The 19,553-nt window shown below is 32.9% G+C and overlaps 1 protein-coding gene across 1 annotated transcript; it reads left to right on the top strand.

Moving 5' to 3' along the window:
• Positions 1 to 737: 737 nt before the first annotated feature.
• LOC141682684 (5-OH-xanthotoxin synthase-like) lies at positions 738 to 2,482 on the top strand. Its single transcript, XM_074487382.1, has 2 exons — positions 738 to 1,639; positions 1,746 to 2,482. The coding sequence occupies exons 1-2, from the start codon at positions 758 to 760 to the stop codon at positions 2,361 to 2,363; spliced, it is 1,500 nt and encodes a 499-aa protein (XP_074343483.1). The 5' UTR covers positions 738 to 757; the 3' UTR covers positions 2,364 to 2,482.
• Positions 2,483 to 19,553: the final 17,071 nt, after the last annotated feature.

The raw sequence follows: 19,553 nt of genomic DNA, 5'->3' as shown, positions 1-19,553 counted from the left end.
ACAAGGGTTAAAGTAATACAACACGACCTTTACATTTAATAAGGAGCGGGGGTACAAGCCCCTTGTTAAAATTTATAAAAACACAATGAAGATACCAAGTAACCGACTAACAAACTTTATAGGTTTCGATTTTAATATGGAGCTGATTATGTGCAGATTCTCGATTTATAAGTTCATACATTTAGATACTGATTTTGAAAATAATGAAAATTTCAGCTAAAATATAGGGGTGAATGGAGATAATCTTATTAGTTAATGATATTTTTGTGGATCATATATTTTTTGACATATAAAAAAGGAGTATTATCAATGATTCTCAAATCTTGAATATTTAATTTATATAATTTTAATATGAATTTGTCCAAACCCACTTGAAAACAAAAGATATGTTGGATATTTAAAATATATATCTTCAAGATTTTTTTCATATGTGACATATTTAAATTTAAAATATATGAATTAGATATTAATGAGGTTTTAGCTGGATTAGAAGAATATCATTTCAGATATCTTTGAGATTTCATTTATCTCTAAATATCTTAAGAAAATCTTTTCAGATACTAATCTTTTCTTAATTAATCAATAAATAAAATCTTTTCGTATATTTTGGGAATAAGGTAGATGTTTTATATTTGTGTTACCTCTATCAATTAGAAAATAATTTTTCTATCTCGCTATCAGTTTTCTATATAATGACGTACATATACACTCTATACCATCACAAAACAAACTTAAAATTTATTATTATCAACCAAAAATGGTTTTACTTCTTCTTTCACTGTTAGCTCTGCCTTTATGTTTTCTCATTTTCATATTTCCCAAATTACAAAAACGAGGTTCAGCCCTCTATCCACCAGGTCCTCGCGGACTTCCAATAATTGGACATCTCCACCTCCTTGATCCGCCAAACCTTCCAACTCAACTGTGGAAACTTTCTAAAATTTATGGCCCCATCATGTCTCTCAAGCTCGGTTTTCGGTCAGCCATCGTTGTTTCTTCTCCTCGAATGGCCCGAGAAATAATGAAGACACATGACCAAATTTTTTGCAGTAGACCGGATTTGTTTGGAATTCAACAAATTTCATACAAAGGGTCAGATGTAGTGTTATCGCCATACACGGAAAAATGGAAGGAATTACGAAAGATCATGACTCTTCATCTTTTAAGCACAAAAAGAGTGTTATCATTTCGTCCGGTTCGAGAAGATGAAGTGACTCAGATGATCAACAAGATGGCTCAATATGCAATATTATCTAAACCTTATAATTTCAGTGAAGAACTCATTACTCTCACAAACACTATTATCTGTAGAGTTGCTTTCGGTAAAATATTTGATGGAGTAGACAAACAACAATTTCAAGTGCTCATTGAAGAAGCTCAGGCCGTAATGGCAGCTTTTTATTTTTCTGATCATTTTCCATTAACAGGTTGGCTCGATTATCTTACCGGGAAATGTGCTCGGCTAGATAAACATTTTAAACATATGGATCTATTCTATCAAAAATTAATCGATGAACACCTTGATCCAAATAGGCCAAACCCCACAGAAGAGGATGTTATCGATATATTACTTCAACTGAAAATGAATCCTTCCACTTCACTTGATTTGACTTTCGATACTATCAAAGCTCTCTTAATGGTAATGAATTTTCTAATCTATTTAATCATACACTTGAATTCAATAGTTCGGTGAATATTTATTATTTCATATTTATATCATTCTTATATAAAAGATTATGTTGCAGGATATATTTCTTGGAGGGACAGAGACAATAGCAGGCACATCAATTTGGGTCATGACATTTCTAATAAAGCATCCTATAACAATGAAGAAAGTTCAAGAAGAAGTGAGGAATTTGATAAGGAAAAAGGAAGGACTAATAGATGAGGGTGATCTTCAAAATACACAACTTCCATATCTCAAGGCAGTGATAAGAGAAGCATTCAGATGTCAACCCATCGTTCCTTTATTAGTTCCAAGAGAAGCTATGAAAACATGTATGATAGATAACTACCAAATTGATGCCAAAACTATAGTGTATGTTAATGTATGGGCTATAGGAAGAGACCCTGATATATGGGAAAAGTCGGAGGAATTCATTCCAGAGAGGTTTTTGGATAAACAAATTGATTTTAGGGGGCAAGATTTTGAACTCATTCCGTTTGGTATGGGTCGGAGAGGTTGCCCAGGAATCACAATGGGGCTTACGACACTTGAACTTATACTCTCTAATCTACTGAACTTTTTTGATTGGGAATTGCCTCATGGAGTAAAAGGAGAAGACATCGACACTCAAGTATTGCCTGGCATTGCAATGCATAAGAAAAATGCTCTATTTCTAGTTCCAAAAAAAATACTATAATGTATAACTAGATCAAGAATTTTGGTTATATTATTTGCATTTTTTTAACATTTTATTCTAGTCTTTTTAATCTTGCTAATAATTGAATGTTCAAGAATTAATATATATATATATATATATATTTGTTTGTGTGTGTACTCAATTCTTAAAAGAATCAAATATAATTAAATTTTTCATGTTCAATCGTATAAGAGTACTATTGTGAATTATTGATAATTTGTTATGCATTGGAGAAAGATGTCCCTTTGGGTTTTGCAGAAGGAGGGTCAAATGCGAACTTTTAAAAGTTCAATTTTTTTAACCAATAAAAAAAAATTAAAGTATAACAATTAAATATATTTCTTCATAAAAAACAATTAAATATATGAAATTCAACAAGAATATAATTTTCTTAAAATTAATGTATAATCAATTTTCTGTTGCAATAACTTTTGAGGAATGAATTTCATTTAAAATTGTTTGTTAAAATTTTACACAGAATGAATTAAACAAATTTAGCTTTAGGTAATGTAAGAAGCTATTCATATATTATTGTAACCATTTTCCCACTCACATGAGTTACTTACCATATTTTCTAAGATGTATCTAGACTATACTTTGCTATTATATTTTCATTAATTTTTTGTCATATCTACCAATAAACAATTAGTGAACATTCTATCAATGTTAATCATAGCACCAAATTTACTTTCTGGTTAAAATCATTCCCTTATAAAAATCTTTTTTTTTATCATTCTTATACTTAACTGTCACCAAGTTTGGGATCCCCGATCCCTACTAACTACTGGTCATGAGTCGTTAAACACTTCAAATGACAAATTCAATCTTAATAATGCATTGAACCCAAAAAGCCCCGACTTGTATAATATTTAATATAAAAACTCATTCACTGTCACTAAAACTCAGGTTATACAACATTGAACCTTAAAAACAATATTAAACATACTTAACTATAAAATTCCTTCAATCCACACTGTCTTATTAATCCTCATCTTCTCGAATCAATGAAGGCCGAATTAATGGAGGGTACAAGACGCGGAGAGAAAATTAAGGTTGTCTTATCCTTCTTCTTGTATAAATCAAGATCGGATAATAGGGTGTATAATGGTGCATTTAGTTAAAAATATTTAGTTGAATTTTTCTAAAAATATTATATAATTATTAACCCTATGATTAATTAATCTAATTAATGAAATAATAATATAACTCTTTTAATCATTAATTCTTTTTCTTAACTTTTAAGAAACTAATTATCTCACTTGATTTAATTTCTTAACTAATAATATTAAGAACTCATCTTAATTAATTTACTATAATCAATTAAATCATATTTATCAATCATAAAATTCGATGATCAATTATTTAATTCACACATAAATAATGAATAGTCATTATTAAATAATTCCCCCATCAATAATTCATTCAATTTTATGGTGTGATCATATAAGTTCAATATTAAGTCACTAGTAGAAATGAATAATAACAAAACTATTTGATAATCATTTATATGCTATTATTTCTAATTCACTAACTGTAATCAATAAATTAATCATATTTATTCTATATCGTGGGGAATACTTCTCAGTATATTGCGACTACCCAAATAGTATGAATTCACTGCTTATAATATCAAGAACATATTTGTGATGCCCCCAAATCCGTCACCTTGCGAGTTCGAGTCATCACGGTACCATTCACTGAACCTGTATTATTACAACATGTATATTTATAAATCACATCTACAGTGTCTACCACTCCACAGATCTCAGAATCGAATTTACCCTCTCACTTAGTTACATTTTTACATTGTATTAGTAAAAATCCAAAGATGATAAATTCCGATAAATCTCATAACTAGCTCGAGATCATCCTTCGGCAAGGTGAAGCTAATAACTATCAGTCATGATATGTCTCTTTCCCTTTCTATTTCTTTGCTACTCTGATTGATTTTCCTCTTCATCTTTGAATTTGTAAAATATTCATAATAGTAAGGGTGAGCATCTAAATGCTCAACACATTTATCTCGTGACATAACAATTGATAAAACATAATTGTGAGAAGTTAAAAAAGGAATAGAGTACCAAAACAATTTCAATTATATGTAAGTTGCTATTAAAATAAAAGAGAAGCAAGTTCTTATATGGCACTTGAATTCCAAAATAGTCACGAGAATAACCTGGTCATATATTTCACCCCGGTACATCAGTGATGCGATCAACTACCACAATATACCTTCCTTCTGCGTATCTTACGCTCACCTGATCGCAGTTTGTTGTAAGAACGCCCAACACACACTTGCTAGCATTAAAAACGGGTTCAATCTCAAAACCACAGCCACACCACGAGCCGATAAATAAACAATATTTGAATATCGGATAAAAAATAATAAACTATGGGCACTCCCATGTTGACCAATACAGATGAAAAAATCCTCCAATGATTACCACCAATCATTTAACATGAAATTTTGAAAGAGTATTGAAAAACAATTTTAATCTGGTTTGAAAAATAAACGAGTTATGAAGTGAAATGAATTATCGACACGAATAATCTGTCGATCATGTGATAAATAACGGTAATTTTTCTCGGATAAGTGAGAATAATCGAGAATTAAAAGATAGTTGGGTTGCTTGAATAATAAACCCTTAATAATTAATCGACCATAAAAGATAGTTAAAGCAAATAAAAATTTGAGTTGTTAAATAAATCAATTTTGGGAGAAAATTTCAACGTGGGGAAAAAATTAAACGATTTACGACTTTGAGGCTCGAGAAGATTTCTAACGAAATATCTCTATTTTAAACATAATACACAATTTATAAATCATATTCATAAATTTTAAAATAATAAATTACAGGTAGAGTAAGGAAGAGCAGAATAAACTTTCCTCTGGTCCAATGTACACGCTATTCGTAACAAAATTCCAATTTTAATAATATTTAAAATCATTAATATCTATTTAATTGAAATGCTAGAAATTTAAATAAACATTCAGAACTCGAATAATATTTACATAAGGTTTCTTGTAGTATCAAACCTCACATAATAATTATTAAAAATCATTAATATCTATTTAATTGCAATTCTATAAATTTAAATCAATATTCCATCTTAGTCAAATATTTTTTATATATAATAAAGAAATACAATAATTGAAAATGCTTCTTTTAAAAATAATTAATGTAACAAATAACCAAGTCAATGATTAACTCATAGATAATTCCACTAACCTGACAATCTCAATTTTCGACTTAAATTTCTAATAAATAATCAATAATAAATATTTAGTACGATTGTAAGTAATAACAAAGTTCATAATGTTGGGTTTCGAAGGCATAAAACGCAGCGGATAAACGTAAATAAAACAAAAATTTCAAAACCCAAAAACAGGATCCATGTATAATTATGGGCAGATTATGGAGATAACGAATCATACCTTTCAAGAGCTTAACTTTCACGAACTCAACGGAGATCCTAGCTATCACGCTTTGTGTCTACCTCTCGGAGAAATACCTCTATGGTATCCACACGAGCACCTTCAAGAACGTCTCACGAACTTGACTACGGAATGGATGTACTAGCCTCCTTCTTGACGATCTGAATTGCCTATGTCTCTCTTTACTGCTAGGGTTTTCTCAAAAACGTACAAGCCTCTTTAACCTATCATTATGTATTTATAATGGCTGATTAAAAAGGCCCATAACAGCAAAGCCCAACCCTAGTAGGTATTGGATTAAATAATAAAAATGAATTTCTATTATTTAATTAATAACTAAGTCATACTTAATTATATGGGCAAAAAACATTCCTTATAATTCGAATTTATATTATCTCAATTAAGTCTTACTTAATTATAATAAAATTCAAATAATCATCAATTAATTTAAATCCATAATTTAAATTAACTATTCCATTAAGTGCTCTATTTGTGCGACCCTATAGGCTATTATTTAATTGGCAATAATTTTATTCTCTAATAAAATTATAAACAATGAGCGGTATCTAGTAATAGATCATTGTTACCCAATTAAACAATAATTAAATCGTGATTAGATAAAACCTTTCGTGATTAATGTTTTTCGTGTAATATCATCCCTTTAACCATACATATTATAGATTAAACTCGAGGCATGTATTTAGTCATCCTCTTCAACATTTAATCCGGGTTTACTTGATCCATGAGTAGATTATCGAGACAAATCATTATTTGAGCATGACCATGCTTTTATAATCTCACTCAATCAAGAGGCCAATAATATCTCTCCTAATTATAGGAGGGTTAAATCCTTTATCTATCATTCATATTTCTCATACGACTCATGATATACCCGATGTCCACTTTTATCATCACCCGATCAAAAGTAACTTTTAATGTAGTCAAAGTATATTAATCCTCGTATAGAAATATAATGATTTCAAGTCAAAGGATCGTTACACCATTATCACTGTGAGTCTTTCTTATGACTTTATTAAACATGAAGAATCTCACTGTGGGTCTGTCCAGTACCATGTACTCTCACATGTACCTATGTATTGACTTTAGTATCCCCATACTTATAACCAATGAGATGTGGTTATCTTGTCAAACAACATACTAGTCTATCTATGTATTATTATTGTCCTACATAATAATACTCGACTAGGGACCTTTAAGAATATGATATATTATATAATCTCAAGTTCAAGTCATGTACTTAAACTATACAATTTGTATCATGATTCTAAGGACATTTATTATGCTAACAAAATATCGCAGTAATTAAGGTCATAATAAATATATTTATTGAATGATCAACTGACATAAAGATTATAAAAGAATAATGTATTGCCTCTAGGGCACCTACACTAACAATCTCCCACTTGCACTAGAGCCAATCACCCATATATCTAATACCCATGGAACTAGTGTGACCATCGTGCTTCTGCTGCGACAAGCCTTTGGTCAGTGGGTCTGCAATGTTATCATTTGTGTGCACTTTACATATGTGTATATCACCCCTTTCATTAATCTCTCGAATAAGGTGAAATCTCCTGAGTATATGTTTAGCCCGGGAGTGTGATCTAGGTTCTTTAGCCTGTGCAATGGCTCCATTATTATCGCAGTATAGATCAATGAGATCTGCGATCGATGGAACCACTCCCAAATCAGAAATGAACTTTCGAATCCAAACGGCCTCCTTAGCTGCTTCACAAGCTGCAATGTACTCAGCCTCCATTGTAGAATCAGCTACTGTTTCTTGCTTTGAACTCTTCCACCTTACAGCACCTCCGTTTAGACAAAACACAAAACCAGACTGTGATACAGTATCATCTCTGTCTGTTTGGAAACTTGCATCGTTGTAACCTTTTACAACGAGTTTCTCTTCTCCTCCATACACCAAGAATGAATCTTTAGTTCTTTTCAAGTACTTAAGAATATTCTTAACTGCCGTCCAGTGACCTTCACCCGGATTAGACTGGTATCTGCTCGTCATGCTCAAAGCATACGAGACATCTGGGCGAGTACATACCATTGCATACATGATAGATCCAATTGCTGAAGCATATGGAACTTTATTCATGTGGTCCTTCTCATCCAATGATTTCGGACACTGGTCCTTGGAGATCGTTATCCCTTGAGACACGGGGACATATCCCCTTTTTGCATTTTGCATTCCAAAACGATGCAAAACCTTATCAATGTATGTGCTCTGGCTTAGACCGATCATCCTTCTATGTCTTTCTCTATAGATCCTCATTCCTAGAATGTCGGATGCCTCTCCTAAGTCTTTAATGGAGAAATTGCTCCCTAACCAAGTCTTAACAGCCTTTAGAGAAGGTATGTCATTCCCCATTAGTAGTATATCATCAACATATAGTACTATGAATGCCACATAGCTCCCACTAACCTTCTTGTAAACACACGGTTCATCTTCGTTTTGAACAAAGCCATACTCTGTGACTATTTCATCAAAACGGATATTCCATCTCCTAGAGGATTGCTTCAATCCATAAATGGATCGACGCAATTTATATACCTTTCCAGCATTCCTTGGATCGACAAAACCCTCAGGTTGTGTCATGTACACATCCTCTTCAAGGCTTCCATTAAGGAAGGCTGTTTTGACATCCATTTGCCTGATTTCATAATCATGGAATGCTGCAATGTCAAGTAAAATCCTTATAGACTTGACCATAGCCACTGGTGAGAAAGTTTCATCATAGTCAATACCATGAATTTGTTTGAAACCTTTTGCAACCAGCCTAGCTTTATAGGTCTGAACATTTCCATCCATGCCCTTTTTCTTCTTAAAAACCCATTTGCACCCTATGGGTTTTACCCCTTCATGTGGATCAACCAAAGTCCATACATGGTTTTCGTACATGGAATCTATCTCGGATTTTATGGCTTCAAGCCATCTCTTAGAGTCTGGACTGTTCATAGCATCTTGGTATGTGAGAGGCTCATCTTCATCTATGAGCATCAAATCACCACACTGAGTCATGAGAAATCCATATCTCTCTGGCTCATGGTGAAATCTACCAGATCTACGAACAAACTGTGTTTGTTGAGCATTATCATTATTCTGCTCTTGTTCCACTTCAGGTTCAATGGTATTTTGCGGTTCTCGATCTTCATCGAGATCTATAGTTCTCCCACTGTTTCTTTTGGAAACAAAATCTCTTTCCATGAAGACAGCATCTCGAGCAATAAACACTTTCTGCTCAGAAGGACTATAAAAATAATACGCCTTTGTTTCATTAGGGTATCCTACAAAAATGCACTCTTCGGATTTAGGTCCAAGCTTGTCAGATTCTTGACGTTTCACAAACGCCTTACATCCCCAAACTTTCATAAAGTTCATGCCTGACCGTTTCTCCTTCCATATCTCATATGGAGTCTTTTAAACCTTCTTAGTAGGAACACGGTTAAGTGTGAAAGCCGCTGTTTCTAGAGCGTAACCCCAGAAACTAATTGGAAGATCTGCATGATTCATCATCAATCGCACCATGTCCAACAAGGTGCGATTTCTCCTCTCTGAAACTCCATTCCATTGAGGTGTTCCTGGCGGAGTGAGTTATGATACAATACCACACTCTTTCAAATACTCTCTAAATTCGGTGCTTAAGTATTCACCCCCACGATCGGATCATAAGATCTTAATACTTGCATCTCCGCCAATTTGCTTCTCTACTTCAACCTTGTATTCTTTAAATTTTTCAAAAGAATCGGATTTGTTCTTCATAAGATATACATATCCATATCTACTGAAATCATCAGTAAATGTTATGAAGTAGTAGTAGCCTCCTCTAGCCATTACACGCATTGGGCCACATACATCACTATGTATTAGCTCCAGACGTTTAGTGGCCCTTTGACCCTTACCAGTGAAAGGGGCTTTAGTCATCTTACCAAGCAAACAAGATTCGCATTCTTGGTATGATTCAAAATCAAACTTATCCAAGTATCCATCCTTATGTAATTTGGATATGCGTTTCTCATTTATGTGGCCTAGACGAAAATACCAGAGGTATGTTTGATTTGAGTCATTCATTTTAAGTCATTTATTTTCTATATTACAGACAGGGTTATCTAAATCAAGAACATATAAACCATTAAATAAACGCGCAACACCATAGGTTAAATCATTCAAAGCAAAAGAGCAACTGTTGCTCTTTATTGTAAACGAAAAACCTTTCTTGTCCAAACAAGAAACAGAAATAATGTTTCTGCGAATCGCAGGCACGTAAAAACAGTCTTCTAGTTCTAAAACAAGCACAGAGGGCATAGATAAATAATAAGTCCCTACAGCTAAAGCAACAACTTTTGCTCCATTGCCTACTCTTAGGTCCACTTCTCCCTTAGCCAAAGTTCTACTTCTCTGCAGGCCCTGCACATTTATACAAATGTGAGAAGCACATCCAGTATCAAATACTCAAGATGTAGAAATAGACAAATTGACTTCTATAACATAAATACCTGATCCAGAAATCTGAACTGCTTTCGTTTTCTTCAGATCCTTCAAGTAAATTGGACAGTTTCTCTTCCAGTGACCATCTTTCTTACAGTAGTGACATTCACCCTTAGCCACACCACCTTTAGGCTTTAAAGCCTGTTTGGGACCTGACTTTGGCTTGGGTGTAGAATCAGATCCAATCTTCTTCTTACCCTTCCATTTGCCCTTCCCTTTGGCCTTACCTTTATTTCCCACCATCAGTATGGGAGCAGGTTCAGCTGTCTTCATGTTGGTCTCATATGTTCTCAACATATGCAACAATTCAGTAGGTGTTTTGTCAAATTCATTCATATTGTAGTTCACAACAAACTGAGTGAATTTGTTGTTCAAAGAATTCATGATTAGGTCAATACCAGTTTCCGGACCAATCGGGAAACCCAAAGTTTCAAGGTACTCAATGTAACCAATCATCTTCAGAACATGTGGGCCAACTGGTTCACTCGCCCCTTGTTTGCAATTAAAAAGTGACTTACTCGTGTTGAACCTTTCTTGACGAGTTTGGCTTGCAAACATGCTTTGCAAGTGCTCATTGATAGTATATGCATCCATATGCACATGCTGTCTTTGAAGCTCAGCACTCATAGTTGCCAACATAAGACATGCAACATCATTTGCATCATTCTCATCCCTTGTGCGTGCTGCTCGTTCATCAGCATTAGCACCCTCAGGAAGGGGGCCTGGAGGAGGAATATCAATGACATGAAGCTTGCGCTCCTGCCTGAGGACAATCCTCAAATTCCTCTGCCAGTCTAGGAAGTTATTTCCTCATGTCAGCTTGTCCTTCTCAAGGACTGAACGTACGGATAGTGTGTTTGTATTGTTTGCCATTACTCAGTATCTATAATAATAAAAGTACAAAATAAACATTAGATTGTCTGAGTTAAAATTTTATGTTCATATGATTATGATATATTCATAATATATCTCCCACTATTTGTTTTATCAAATCAATAGCCCTAACTATTAATTCGGAAAGTATATCCCATAAATCTTTCTAGTGAGCCAAGATCCATATTTCGTCATGTTCTAAGTCAACCACTGGTATCCTTAACACATGATTATTTAGGTAGACAATAGTTGTCAATTATATCATATATAATTCTTGGATAATTTGGTGAACAACAATTGATCTTATCTATCTAATAGATTTTTAACCAAACTCTATGCTTCTAAGTTCATAATAGTTGAATATAACTGTTTATATTCACCTTATTATGATGACTCAGTTAAGTTAGACCCAATGATACAACGTCCGAATATAACCGTTTATATTCATCGCATTTTACCATGATAGATAGGAGTCCCCTGCCACTGACAGCCCTTCCCCTTATCGATCTAGGATTTAATGAGTGTTCATTCATTGGAAAGCATCTGATTAAAACTTAATATTTTTACTTAAGGATTTTTAATTTAGAACGATCATGATCCCATCATAAAGAGATTCCCAATTTTTCCTTGAATAAAATACTTCAAATCAATACTCGTCAATGGTTTGATTTCCAGGTAGTGGAGGAGTCACATCGGTCTCGCTTAAAACCCACAGCCTTACAAGTTGTATGAACCCGTTGTTGACAAAATCGCCCCATGTCAAAAATAAAGAAAATTCGTATTTATTCCGTGTTTCATAAACACAAGAATCTCATGATCGTTTGTTAATTTTAAATCTTGAGTCGTTACAGAATTTATCTTGTTTAAAGGCATGGCATGGGTGATGTATCTAATACATACATGCATCATTAATCTAATTAAAACATGCATTTTCTACTCTACACATACTATTTATACATCATATGAAAATTGCATAAAGTAAACGTGCAATAGTTATGGCCCAATCCTAAGTGATCTTTTCAGGCTAATGAAAAGATCAAGGTCAGTCTATGGTGTAAAAATAACTATTACATATGTCTTCTCTATTGCTTCCATTGTCTCCTTGGCCTCCATAGGATGCCTCCTCTTTCCCGTGTCCTTCTTGGATGTTACATTAAGAATTATACTAATGAACTTACATAAGAACTCGAGTTACATTCGAGATAAAACAACTACAAATAGAAAATGACATGCAAGTCGTATTTATTACAAACCAAAAGAATAAACCATTACAACTAAGGTCTTAAGGCCATAACTATGCACCATGCTCAAGTAACCATTAAAGAACATGATAGATCATATAAAGATGACATACTATTTATCACTTATCATGATCCAATCAAGAATAATAAATAAGTAAAGCATATATCATAAGCACAAATTAAAAACGAAACCCTAAGCACGCGAATCGACCTCCGCGGTAAAGTCGCTGGGGGGGTTCGGGGGGCAGCGAGCCCCCCGATGGCGGAAATTTTTGCAAAATCAAGTATCAGAATACTAGCAAAACATGTATCAGAATACTATTCCAGAAGCATGTATCAGTATACACACGATCCATATCCCAGTTACCAAAAACATGTATCAGTATACATATTTTAAGAGATCACATACATATGAGTTATGGCAGATCTTAAACATACTAGTATCATCATATAGATCATTAACAGATTCATCATATCATTCATATAACATAACTGTTATCATGGCAGACTCATATAACATAACTGTTATCATGACAGACTCATCACACATGCATACTTGTAAAAATACAGTAAACACGTAACCAAATCAGCCCCTTATACACGTAGCTCTGATGCCATTGTTGGGTTTCGAAGGCATAAAACGCAGCGGATAAACGTAAATAAAACAAAAATTTCAAAACCCAAAAACAGGATCCATGTATAATTATGGGCAGATTATGGAGATAACGAATCATACCTTTCAAGAGCTTAACTTTCACGAACTCAACGGAGATCCTAGCTATCACGCTTTGTATCTACCTCTCGGAGAAACATGATAAGTGGATTTTATATCCACTTGGAATGCTTTATTACAAGCTTAAATTGGTGTTTTGGACTCAAGTTGTTGGTATTTTGATGTGTTTTTGTGTTATTGCATTTCAGGTATCAGTTATATGAAGAAAGGAGCTTTTAAAGGAAATATGATGAAAAGTGATCAGAATTGGAAGCCAAGGCCATTCTCAAGTTGTAGAGAATCTCAATAGCTTCGCGTGGGTAGTTGAATCGCCTAATTCTGACGAGTAGAACTCAAGTTATGGTCAAAACAAGATTCATCAGAATATTTTTCCCAGTCAGAGAGCTGAGGGCGCGGCTGGTCGCTGATTTCGCTGAAAAAGCCTTTTTTGAGTAGAATTTGACGATTTTAAGGGTCCAGGTCCACTAGGGGCGTATATATACTTAAAAAAAGGGTTTTCATCATCCGGGAAGATTGGGATACCAAGGAGAAGACCTAGAAGCACAGGACAACTCCGAAAAAGAAGATCTTGTTTTCAACTTGTGATTCTTTGAATTAGTTGTAACTTTGGATGCTCGTTTTCGTTCTTGTTGAACCTAGATCTCGTTTATTCGTACTTTGATTATTATTTAGTTTATTAAGACCTTGTTTATACCATGCTTTTATTGGAACCCATGGTGATGATGAGTTCGATTATGGGCTAATCGTTGTCATGGGATTCTAGCGGATTTACTTATGGATTTCAATAATTAATTGTTTCGATATCTTGGTGTGTGGTGATTGTATGATATCCTAGTATTGGTTGTGCTTATTCGTCTTATGTGCGTAGCTAACATATAAGATAGCGTGTTAATCTCTATTGAAGCGACAGTGAATATAGAGGTTTAGAACTTGCCATGCTAGCATAGGTTCATGTATGTGTATGCATGATTCGTAGGTAACTCTAACCGTTTTACTTGTCCTATGTAATCAAGATAGATAACTTGTTCTTAAACCGTTATGTTGTCAAATTCTATAGACATATAGGGTCTCAATATAATTGGTACCTATTCAGCTTCTATCTCTTTTGTGGATGTCTGGTAGAATGGTACTCGTGCAATGAAAGTTGGCGTTTATCAGTTTCGTGTTATCTGATTAGTGTCCTCACCATCACATGCTAAGGTTAAGAACGAGAAGGCTATTGAACGAAGTATTTAATGAAGTTAGGATCCCATGAATTGTCATATATAGTAATTCAACTTCAATTCTCTTAGTTAATGTTATTTAGTATAATCTCTTAGTTTAATAAAAACCCAATTTGTTATTTGTCTTAGCATTGAGCGATAACCATACATTGTTGCATAGGTGCATAAATTGAACTTAACCTAACTAAACCAGTCTCTGTGGGAACGAATCTGATTTATATCTTATACTACTTGCGAACGCGTATACTTGCGTGAATATTAGCGCGTGTTTTCGCCCTAACAAAACACCTCTATGGTATCCACACGAGCACCTTCAAGAACGTCTCACGAACTTGACTACGGAATGGATGTACTAGCCTCCTTCTTGATGATCTGAATTGCCTCTGCCTCTCTTTGCTGCTAGGGTTTTCTCAAAAACGTACAAGCCTCTTTAACCTATCATTATGTATTTATAATGGCTGATAAAAAAGGCCCATAACAGCAAAGCCCAACCCTAGTAGGTATTGGATTAAATAATAAAAATGAATTTCTATTATTTAATTAATAACTAAGTCATACTTAATTATTATGGGCAAAAAACATTCCATTTAATTCAAATTTATATTATCTCAATTAAGTCTTACTTAATTATAATAAAATTCAAATAATCATCAATTAATTTAAATCCATAATTTAAATTAACTATTCCATTAAGTGCTCTATTTGTGCGACCCTATAGGCTATTATTTAATTGGCAATAATTTTATTCTCTAATAAAATTATAAACAATGAGCGGTATCTAGTAATACATCATTGTTACCCAATTAAACAATAATTAAATCGTGATTAGATAAAACCTTTCGTGATTAATGTTTTTCGTGTACTATAATCCCTTTAACCATACATATTATAAATTAAACTCGAGGCATGTATTTAGTCATCCTCTTCCACATTTAATCCGGGTTTACTTGATCCATGAGTAGATTATCGAGACAAATCATTATTTGAGCATGGCCATGCTTTTATAATCTCACTCAATCAAGAGGCCAATAATATCTCTCCTAATTCTAGGAGGGTTAAATCCTTTATCTATCATTCATATTTCTCATACGACTCATGATATACTCGATGTCCACTTTTATCATCACCCGATCAAAAGTAACTTTTAATGTAGTCAAAGTATATTAATCCTCGTATAGAAATATAATGATTTCAAGTCAAAGGATTGTTACACCATTATCACTGTGAGTCTTTCTTATGACTTTATTAAACATGAAGAATCTCACTGTGGGTCTGTCCAGTACCATGTACTCTCACATGTACCTATGTATTGACTTTAGCATCCCCATACTTATAACCAATGAGATGTGGTTATCTTGTCAAACAACATACTAGTCTATCTATGTATTATTATTGTCCTATATAATAATACTCGACTAGGGACCTTTAAGAATATGATATATTATATAATCTCAAGTTCAAGTCATGTACTTAAACTATACAATTTGTATCATGATTCTAAGGACATTTATTATGCTAACAAAATATCGTAGTAATTAAGGTCATAATAAATACATTTATTGAATGATCAACTGACATAAAGATTATAAAAGAATAATGTATTGCCTCTAGGGCACCTACACTAACACATAACAGGCTAACTTTAATATTTCACCCGAATTATTTATATTTATTCGACTTTCACCCTTTTAATTTTATTAATAATAACATTTTTGCTTAACAAAATTTTTAATTCGATTTATTAAATCCAAAAATAAAATAATCCGCCATTCCATATACGCATCCATAAAAATAATGTTTTACATTTTTTTAAATTATACCTTTATTCTCAACTTAAAATTTGTAATCCAAGTAAATAATCCCAGAATCATTTCCACATTTACTTCCTTTCTTTCCTCATCTTATTTTTAAATCTAATTTTCTAATTTAACAAAATTTATTAATTTCATTTTCTCATTTACTATTTATCCCTTCCTTCTTCCAACACCCTCATCTTCTTCCTCATCCCTCCTTTCACTTTCAACCTCTATTAAGGCCGGCCACCATTAGACGGAAAATTTTCAGGTGGCCGCTCCCTTTTCCTTTCTTTCTCCTTCCTCTTTCTCGTCTCTCTACTCTCTCTCTCTTTCTCTCTCTCTCTCAAACTTCCTCGTTTCCATTCGATCTATACACGAAAATGATGCATGCTCTTTCCCCGTTCATTTCCATCCATTTTACACGTCAACCGTCCTTGGTTTTCCCTGGGACGACCTCCCCTACCACCGGAGGAAAATGGGCATGGTGGTGGGGCTGCTCTGGTGATCCTCCGTTAACAAAACAACCATGGTTCCGCTCAATTTCATCAATTTCAAATTTCATCAATTTCATCCATTCATCAACAATACGAAAATAGCCGATTTTGGCTCAAGGACCCTAATTCCAAATTGGGTAAAAGCCAATTGGGTTGACCCATTTCATTCACATTCACATTCTCAAATAAGTTTTTCTCTTTCTTATACAATTAATTTTTCAATCATCCAACAAATACAACTATTCATTCCTCTTATCATATAACTAAATTTAAAACATTATCAAAATTAACACAATCCATCTATATATTCTAACAACTCAACAATATTTAAATTCAAATAAACATGCTTAATATTGAATTAAGAAGCAAAAATAATAAAGTATAGAGTTACTAACAAAATTCACCTTATAACAAATGATTTCAGATCCTTAATCAAGTTAGTGCATTTTGAAGCCCTCATTCCCACGATTATAGTGATATACTTGGCTTCTATATCAATTTTTTATTTTATATTAATTTTTGTATGTTAGGAAACTTTTTCACCCCACACCCATTTCTCTCTCTCTAGGTTTCTCTAGAATGTAGAAGATTATGAATAATATGATTAAAGGAAAAGTCATGAAAAGTTTATATTAATAAGTAAGGGTATTCTAGTAATTTGTTATCTCAATTCAATCCAAGTACGATAAATTCTTGAATGATCCTTGACATTAAGAAGTCACATAAGAAAAAAATAATTAGAAAATGATATTAATAGCTTGCAAATTTCTTCAGATATTACAGATCTAATAAAAACATATTAAATAATTTATACAAGACATAAACAAAATGTACATATTATTCCATTATAAATTAAAATAATAATTTCCTTCGTAACGATGAACTACCAAAAAAATAATAAATTAATTAATTAAAAAAATTATACTCATTAAAATATTGGATCTTATATAGCAAAATAGTAATACTAGCATTCCTTTTTGAAATAATCATATGCATTTGAAATAATTTAAATCTCGAAATCTCACGTAATAATGTTAGCACAATTTAGCGATAAATATAATTACCAAAATTTTAAATTATCAGTCATCTTTAAATTGCCAAATAAACTATACAATCTAACGTATTTTACTTACTTAAATTTTCACGGGTGTTACAGTCTCCCCCCTTTAAAGAATTCCTTCCTCGGAATCTAAATTCGTCATCAAATAAAAGAGGGTAATTTATTCCACATTTCAGTTTCTAGCTTCCAACTTGTTTTTTCTACCTTATGGTTCTTCAAAACCATTTTGACGATCCTAATTTATTTAGTTCTCAATTCTTGTATCTTCTAATCCACTATAATCTCATAAAAATATCCATAGATCAAATTATATTATATCTCTAACTGTCACACTCAATATGATGATCACAATCAAGTTAATAACTTTTAGTAGTAACATACAAAGTAACTTTCACAAATCCATCTTTCTTCTTTGTAAATAGAACTGTTGCTTCCCTGGGAAAAAGACTAATCTTAATCGATCCTTTTAAATACTTCCAATAACTTGGTTGCCAATTTCTTTAGCTTTAATGAGCATTGTTCACTACGACTTTCTAAAACGGTTGTTATTACTGGAAAGAAAAAAAATCTTGTGGGAACCAATTTCTTTCTCTAGTGGCAATCCTTACAATCCATTAGGAAATACATCCTTATACTCGTTAGTCACATAAATTTTCTCAAGTTTTAGGTTTCTTTACTTCCTTTACCTATACTTACAACATATACTAATTAAACCTGATACCTTTGGGGTAACAATCCTTTAACATGATTCACTGTTAAAATTCTTGTATCCACTTTGTTCATGTAAAAGTACTCTCTTATTCTTATAATTTCAAACATCAGCTAATCTAAGCCTAGTTAGGTAATCAATCCATTCTTCAAATTTCATATGGTTCTCATGGCTTAACCAAATAAAAATAGCATCAAATTGTTGTACTTGGATTTATGCTTTACAATCATAAACCACTCTGTCTACTAAAAAGATTTTCGGATTCATAAATTTCATCAGCATATTCTCGTCAAGTGAAACTGACTCCAAGGTTATCCTTTAATCATTCCTTCCGTATGTCCTAGGTAGAAGGCATATCAAGATACCATTTACTAATACTATGACCATTTTGTCTATATAGTTCTGAAAACTTTCCCCACTGATCTTTAGAGGTTATTGCTACCTTAATCCCTCTAATTCATATTGTGAAAACTCATAATGCCCCTATTAAGGGTGAAATACAACCCTTTATGCTTCCCTATAGGGTTTATCTCAAGTTATCAATATTTTATCCTCAATTCCATTTTTTCTTTTTTTAAAAAAGTACTTATATTCTCCCATGAATAAATCAAGTCATATATCCATGATAAGGGTATCTTATTTAGTCATTCCCACCTCGATAGTCTATACATAGTTTCATGGTAACATCATTTTTCAAACTGAGGTCAATCTATATGGCCTCCAAAAGATAACAACGGTTATCCACTTTTCTTGCCTGATTTGGTAATGGAAGCAAGGATGTCCTGGAAGATAATGGTCATGTTCAATGTGAATTTCTTATTACTAACTCCTCATTTACTTCTATTATTTATCTTAACAGTCATCGTAATATTGAGATATCTTTTATACCCGGCGTCTCCCTTTTGGGTATCAAGTCCCAAGTGTTAAATAAACTTCACATCCTGGAAGGTCAACTTCCTTCATTCAATAATCAAAATTCTTGCTTTCTTGTCTCCTCAGTCCATCCGCGTCTCATTATTAATCCATCGGTCTATCTCAAATTTTCATCGAATTCTCCCAACTTAAGAGGATTAAATATATGACTCGATTATGCCTTCAAACTTCAACTT

This window comes from Apium graveolens, chromosome 9, assembly GCF_009905375.1.
Source record: "Apium graveolens cultivar Ventura chromosome 9, ASM990537v1, whole genome shotgun sequence".
Classification (NCBI taxonomy): domain Eukaryota; kingdom Viridiplantae; phylum Streptophyta; class Magnoliopsida; order Apiales; family Apiaceae; genus Apium; species Apium graveolens.
The sequence above is the reverse complement of the archived record's forward strand: the minus strand, read 5'-3'. Positions and strand labels throughout refer to the sequence as shown.

What these genes read in the sequence shown, in the direction of transcription:
- LOC141682684 (XM_074487382.1), top strand. Translation starts at nt 758, where the DNA reads ATGGTTTTACTTCTTCTTTCACTGTTAGCTCTGCCTTTATGTTTTCTC. An exon ending in CTATCAAAGCTCTCTTAATG is followed by an intron (nt 1,640 to 1,745) that starts GTAATGAATTTT and finishes ATTATGTTGCAG; the next exon opens with GATATATTTCTTGGAGGGAC.